The following is a 7,708-nucleotide window of genomic DNA, read 5'->3' on the forward strand; positions in this document are numbered from 1 at the left end:
CTCTTCCCCACTCACCCTCTCAGGCACTGGGATTACAGGTACGAGCTTCCTGACTGCCTAAAACTTAGATGTTTTAATCTATGTAGTTAACTACAAGTTCTCCAGGGAGAGAAATCTCTGTAGTATCTTGTTTCTTCCATCCTTCAAACCCATCTAAATAGTGTTGTGTGAAAGGCAAACCGACCCAAGAAAGCACTATCAGCTCCGTTTCTGATTTTACACAAGTACTTAGGAAAAAAAAAAAAAAAAAGCATAGGTTTTAGATTTACCATGATTTATACCTAAATGACAATAACACATGCAAGTCAGTGAATCTTAAAGTCTTGAAAGTCACAGGTTAGAATGGTCATCTTGGAGTGTGTTCTGTTCAAATGTAGACTAGAGGCTTCTCACAAGCTGAGGCTGGCCATCAGGAAGTCTCCATTCTAACTAAAAGCCAAACAAATGCCAGCTAATAAGACTCACAATGTCATTGACAAAGGCCCAATGGGACTGTAGCCACCTCCGGGCAGACACTGAGGAACGTGAGCCTCTTTACCTGTATTACAAGCTAGTAGCTCAGAGCTGTGGGCCCAGAGGCTGGGTCATTCAGTAAGATGATCAGTATAAACCTGGAACAGCCGCGTTTCAAACAAAGCCAAGAGCTACGATAGGGACTCCAGTGATAGTTCCGCACAGCTCCCTGCGCCCCCGTCTGAGCGTAAAGGCCAACGCATGACACTTCGGCTGCCTATTTCCTCACCACGGGGAGAAGAGTGAAGCCTAAACTAGTCAAAGCTACCGAGTAGAAGCTAAACCGCGCTCTTTTCACCTGCCTCTGTCTTCAGCTACTGCTATGGGATGCTTTCCAAGTTCACTCTTTCACAATTACTTAGGAGATTTTTCAAAGTAAGTTTCCAAGATCTCTGAGGTTTTTTTTCTCTCTGTGTCGTTTAAGAAGCCTCAAGGAACGTCTTGGTGCTAATTGCTTCTGAACACACAGATATGACACATGCTTTGTGAACTTTAAATTATCTGATAAACTTCACTTTGAGAAGTCACAGATCAGCATTCGGTTCTCCCACCGCACAGCCGCTGATGGCAGGCAGCGCAGCTGGGTGACTGACTCTGCAGCCCACACCTCCCAGCCTGCGCCTCCCAGGAAGATTAGCCCGGGTTGGAACGGAGAAGGCGGTGCCTGAGCGCCACGCCGCGGGGCTGTCGGCCAAGCCTGCGCCTGACAAAGTGGACGGGAAAAGGCCGCTGGAAAGGATAAAGCATCAGACAAAAAAAGTGCAAGTAAAAGGGAAGAGAGGAGCAAAGGGCAAACAGGCTGAAGTGGCCAACCAGAAAACTACAGACCTCCTGCAGAAAACGGAGAGACGGGAAAACCGGAGTCCAGCCTCTGGGGTAGAAGAGAAAGAAGCCAAGTCTGACTAACCCTCCATCGTGTTTGTCAGCGGTCCCTGCCTCCCTTCTTGTACAATCCAGAGGAATATTTTTTTTTCGTACAACCAGAAAATAGCAGGATACTGAATCAGGAGAGGCTGTGACTGTCTCGGGGGTTACCATAACATTCTGTAGAGAGGGCTAGTTTTATTTCCTTCAACGCAGAGCATACTAAAAGACAATTTGGAGTCTCAGTCGTGCATTTGTGCATGGAATATTAATATTTTCATTTAGATCTGTCCTCCTGTTTCTAGCAGAGCCACTTCCTAAGAAAACCACTCCTTGGTCCTTGCCCTGTCAGAACTGTAATGTCTCTGGTCATGAACATAGATGCAAAAATGTTCATTAAAATACAAAATGAATCCAAGAACACATCATCTACCATGATCCAGCATGTTTCATTGCAGAGATGCAGGGATGGTTCAATTTATGAAAAGCTATCATTGTAATCCAGCTTATAAAAACTACATAATCATTAAATGTTGAAGAAGGCTTTGACAAAGTCCAACACCCCTTCATGATAAAAGTTTTGGAGTATTAGAGATACAATGCACAATATCTAAACATAACAAAGGCAATATACAGCAAGCTCATAACCAGCATCACTTTAAATGCACATAAACTTAAAGCAATTACACAAAAACCAGGGGACAAGACAAGCTTGTCCACTCTCTCTGTATCTCTTCAATATAGCGTTTGCAATTTTAGATCGATAAGACAAGTAAAGGAGATCAAAGGAATACAAATTGGAAAGGAAGAAGCAAAAGTATCTCTCTTCACAGATGATATGACAGTATACATAAAGGACCCCAAAAATTATACCAGGGAACTTCTACAGCCAATAAATGAGTAGAGTAAAAAATTAACTCAAAAAATTAGAAGCCTTTCTACATACAAAAAAAAGAAGCTGAGAAAAAATTAAGAAAACAATACACCTCACAATAGCCACAGATCATATAAAATATCTTGGTATAACTCTAACCAAACAAGTGAAACACCCGTATGACAAAACCTTCAAGTCTCTGAAGAAAGAAACTGAAGACATCGGATTTGCCATGGTCATGGATTGGTAGGAATTAGCATGGTAAATAATGGCCATCGTACCAAAAGCAATCTACAGATTCAATGCAATTCCCACCAAAATTACAAAACACTTTTGTAGAGGAATTTTAACTCAAAACATGGCTGCTCTGGCAAGAGATAGCCCCCAAGGACATTATAGTTTTGTGTGATCTGGCTGAAATTCTGACCGTCCTTTAATCCCAGGAGACAGAGGCAAGCAGATCTCAGAGTTCAAGGCCAACCTGTTATAGAGCAAGTTTCAGGTAAAGAAAAGTTTAGGTCCAGGTGTGATAGTTTGTAGAATTCAGAGGCAGTTTTTTCAGGAGCGTTTTACAGACAGGTAGAAGCAAGAACAAGCTAGACACAGGTAAAGATAAAGACAGAACAAGCTGGAGAAAGAGCCAAGAGATTAGAAAAGATTGAGAGAATCAGTTTTAGACCAAGCAGAACAATTCAGTTAGAACTGGAGAGAAGCAAGTTTGAATCAGACAGCTAGGGGAGGAACTTGAACCAGAACAACCAGCCACAGCTCAGAAAGAGCTAGAAAGGTTGAGCTTATTCGGTAACAAGTCTCAGATGCTTAGAACATTCTCCATCTAGATTAGATTGTTTGGAGGCTAAAATTTTCCAGGACCGGGCCTGGATGGGCAGGCAGAGACAATAAGCCTCTGAGACAACAATTACATTAGATAAACAAAAGATACTTTCACACAATTCTTTATAGACCCTGAAAGAACAATAATCAACTACAAAAAGAAAAATAAAACACCCAGAATATCTAAAACAATCCTGTACAATAAAAGAACTTCTGGAGATATCACAAGCCATGATTTTAATCTGTATCTCAGAGCAATAGTAATAAAAATGTCATGGTTTTGGCATTAAAATAGACAGGTTGATCAATGGAATCAAATTGAAGATCCAGAAGTAAGTCCACTCGTTGACAAAGAAGCCAAAATCATACCAGGGAAAAAAGGAAAGCATCTTCAACAAACGGTGCTGGTCTAACTGGACATCTCCACGGAGAAGAATGCAAACAGATCTATACTCACCATGATGCACAAAACTCAAGTCCAAGTAGATCAAAGAACTCAACATAAAACCAGTTACACTAAAACTGGTAGACGATAAAGTGGGGTATGTCCTTGAACACACTAGCACACAAGACAACTACCAGAACAAAATGCAAATAGGGGCTGGTCTTGGAGTTTTATACTTTGTCTCTGTTTTCCGACAGTAGATGCAATGGCTGCCGTTATGCTGTACTCCTGCCACTCAGGTGTCCTCAACATGATAAGCTTTATCCTTACAAACTGTGACCCCAAATAAATCATTTCTGTCATTATTTCTTCTCAAGCATTTGATTATTTCAATATAAAAATGCAATACTAATATCACCACCACAACATTGAAATTTACTTGAACAGAACAATGTAGTATTTTTAAGATTGTCTGTCATTCAATTTTCATGATAGTAATATTGTTATTAATATCACTTACATATAATTACAGACACTGAGGTTCAGTAAATTCCCAAGAGTGAAAGCTTGTAAGAAAAAAAATCAGGTAATTAATGTCTATAACATGAAGGTGGAAACATTTTTTTAATTGTCACAGTTGGGAGTTTTGCTGGCATCTAGAAGGAGCCAACAAGGCCACCGATCCACCAACTATGTCCAGAGCAGTCACCCATAGCAAAGAACTACCTGTGACAAATGTACTCTAGATAAGACATAAGATGTCAGGTATATTGGAATTCCAATTAAACAGCAAATGTTTGTCACAACAAATGTCTCAAATACTTAAAAATCGTCTCATGAAGTTTTCCTATAAATCTTCTATTTTATTCCTTAATTCTTTTTAACAGTAAAATATCTCTTACATAAACAAAATTCCACTGGTGACGCAAATGACATGCCCTGTTTATTCGTGGCTCCCAAGTGTAGAAAAGTTGAAACTGAGATCAGATGCAAGATTCTATCATTTCTGTGCCAACAATATTTTTTCTTTCTTTCTTTTTTTATTAATTTATTCTTGTTACCTCTCAATGGTTATCCCATCCCTTGTATCCTCCCATTCTTCCTTCCCTCCCATTTTCCCCTTACTCCCCTCCCCTATGACTGTGACTGAGAGGGACCTCCTCCCCCTTTATATGCTCATAGGATAACAAGTCTCTTCTTGGTAGCCTGCTATCCTTCCTCTGAGTGCTACCAGGCCTCCCCATCCAGGGGACATGGTCAAATGTGAGGCACCAGAGTACGTGAGAAAGTCATACCTCACTCAACTGTGGAGAATGTCCTGTCCATTGGCTAGATCTAGGTAGGGGTTTGAAGTTTATGGCCTGTATTGTCCTTGGCTGGTGCCATAGTTTGAGCGGGACCCCTGGGACCAAATCTGCCTATCATAATGTTCTTGTAGGTTTATAGGACCCTCTGGATCCTTCTACTTTGCTGTCCTCCCATGCTTCTCTCATCTAGAGTCCCAGTAGGATGTCCTCGCCTCTGTCCCAGTTTCCTGGTAAGTGAAGATTTTCATGGGACATGTCCCCTGGGCTAGTATGCAGATATAAGTGAGTATATACCATTTGACTCTTTCTGCTTCTGGGTTAACTCACTCATTATGATCATTTCTAGCTCAATCCATTTGTCCACAAATTTTGGGAATTCCTTGTTTTTAATAGCTGAGTAGTATTCCATAGTGTAAATGTACGGCAGTCTCTTTATCCATTCTTCTACTGAGGAACATTTAGGCTGTTTCCATGATCTGGCTATTACGAATAAGGCTGCTATGAACATGATTGAGCAAATTTTCTTGGCCAACAATATTTTTATAGTCTCCATCAGCTTTCATTTATTGACTCAGAGTTTTGAAAGATGGCTTATGGCTTTAAGTAAAGAAAGACACATGCCTACCAAGAGACCAACAATAGCACTAACCCTTGTTTTAAATGCCTTTATATATGGATGCTGAGTCTCAGTCATTTAGGAAACCAGATCCTAGGCTTCTGTCAATGTATCACCCTTCAAGCTTGCTTCCTTTTGTTTGTTTGGTTTTGTTTGTTTGTTTTTCAAGACAGGGTTTCTCTGTGTAGCCTTGACTGTCCTGAACTCACTTTGTAGACCAGGCTGGCTCAACTCACAGCAACCCACCTCCCTCTGCCTCCCAAGTGCTGGGATTAAAGGCGTGCACCACCACACCCGGCCTTATGGTCCAGTTTCTAAATGTTGAAAAATTCCAGGCTTAATAGGAGTCATGTTTGGGACAGACTGAAAGTTTGGACCAATTGGGGTCAACGCTGTCCTGGAAGCTGTTCAGTTCTGGTGGGTAACAGCAACTGAGGCACCTGGGTTGGGACATGGAGGATGCAGGATACGTTACTGTTAGTCTTAAACAGAGAGAAATCTAGGTTGTATTCAGGGACATATCTCTTTTCCTTTATATTTCTTTCATAGGTAAGGAGATAGGAGCTGGAAAGAAAGGGGGATGGAGAGATACAGAGGGAGGATAGAGCAGAAGTTAGATTATTGAATCTCCTTCTCAACCCAAGGCCCTAATTGTTATTCACAAAGATGGTTATTCTTAACTCATTGGTATAGAATTTTGAATATTGATACAACTCATGGTATTGTCAAATACTAGTCTAATTTTACCACATGAATATATATCCTGGGTCTAACAAACAGATACAATGCTATAGTTATATGAGGGAAATTTTTAAATAAGGTCTTCAAAATCCTCAGAGACCTACAGAATACGGCATTTAAAGATGTTGGAATTATCCTAGAGATTCTTTGACAACAAGACAAGTTAACTCCGGGCATCAAGCAGCCTACCTCAAAGATGATAGACATCAAAGAACCTCCTTATGGAGATGCCTTCAAATGTGGCAAACAAGCCACTGGGCAAAATGTCCTCGTTTCTGCCACAGACAGAATTCTGCCTAAAAAATGGGCAAACTTGGATGCAGGCAGAGATGACGGCCAAACTCTGCCAAGAGAGGGTAAGCAAGTCCTCAATAGTTCCTGCCTCACAAATATGTCTGGCAGAGATATTGGGCCAGGAGGCCGAAGATGATGCTCCAATGTCATAGAGAGTGTTGGGTGACTGTTCAGGCAGTGAACTGTCTCAATCCTCTCTGCTTTCATGATTTTAAAACTTACTTTCAGTCTTTGTGTGATATTGAAAATGGATACCATTTAGATTAACCTTTGTAACAGTGCACAATTGTCACTCTAAATTGACCTGATAAAATGGGTGCATCTGTTGATTTGACAGTCAGTGAAAATCACACTTCCTTCAAAAGCTATGCAAATATCTAAATTTCAAATATATTAGCTAAAACTTTAGAGGATTTTGATAATATTATAATTACACTGCCTTAATTCATTTTTAAGTATATCACATTGAAGAAAAGTGTAAACCTTAAGGCACATTTTGTAATTTAGAGACACAGTGTTAAGGCATGTTTCTGGCCATTAATACTTTAACATTTTATAAAAGAAACCTTACTGTATTTATAACAATTATTATTTAAATTATTTTAGATGATTTAAGTTATGCTGTGTCACCACTATATATAATATCTAATAACTGGAATACAATAAAATCTAAATATATAAACTAGAAACTTATTTTCTTTATGAATTATGTTCCTTTTCTTTATGCTATCTCCTTTTCTATTTTAATACTAAGAAAGCTAATTTATGAAGGTAGAAGCAAAAAGGGGAATATATAACTGTGGACTATAGAGCCTACAATACTAGTAAAAATGTGAGAAAATACTAGACGATATAATGACAACAAAGTACAATCATAAAATTCTATTTGAGAAATGTATCTTTTAATGCTCATATGTCAGAAAATTAGAAAATTAAGACACGATTTTTAAAAAGTTAGTATTCATATAATTAGATGATTGCTGAAAGTCTCTTTAATTCAAAAGTCAGGAACTCAAAAGAGGGTTTCCAAAAAGAGGCACAGAGGTAAAGATTTCTCTGGTAGGTTTTTAAAAAATTAATAATAATGCTCTTAAGGAAATCCTTTTTCCCTAAGAGAATATTCTGGGCTGATGTCAGTAATTCTGCCTTGGAGACTGAGAAGAAACTGAAATAACACATAACAAGGAGATCAAGCAATAAAGACAAAGACAGGGTAGGTGATGAAAGCAAGGAAATGAGTGTCTCAGGAGGCAGCTGTGTGGAAAGGGCTCAGAGTCGAT

General features: G+C 39.4%; 1 protein-coding gene across 1 annotated transcript; it reads left to right on the forward strand.

Annotated features, from left to right (window-relative positions):
• The first annotated feature begins 466 nt into the window (after positions 1 to 466).
• Positions 467 to 1,419, forward strand: LOC127197926 (non-histone chromosomal protein HMG-14-like). Its single transcript, XM_051155747.1, has 2 exons — positions 467 to 591; positions 1,128 to 1,419. The coding sequence occupies exons 1-2, from the start codon at positions 467 to 469 to the stop codon at positions 1,417 to 1,419; spliced, it is 417 nt and encodes a 138-aa protein (XP_051011704.1).
• The last annotated feature ends 6,289 nt before the right edge of the window (positions 1,420 to 7,708 follow it).

This window comes from Acomys russatus, chromosome 14, assembly GCF_903995435.1.
Source record: "Acomys russatus chromosome 14, mAcoRus1.1, whole genome shotgun sequence".
Classification (NCBI taxonomy): domain Eukaryota; kingdom Metazoa; phylum Chordata; class Mammalia; order Rodentia; family Muridae; genus Acomys; species Acomys russatus.

Coding starts and splice junctions, on each gene's coding strand:
- LOC127197926 (XM_051155747.1), top strand. CDS start 467: ATGTCATTGACAAAGGCCCAATGGGACTGTAGCCACCTCCGGGCAGAC. Junction 592..1,127: donor CCCAGAGGCTGGGTCATTCA/GTAAGATGATCA, acceptor CACACCTCCCAG/CCTGCGCCTCCCAGGAAGAT.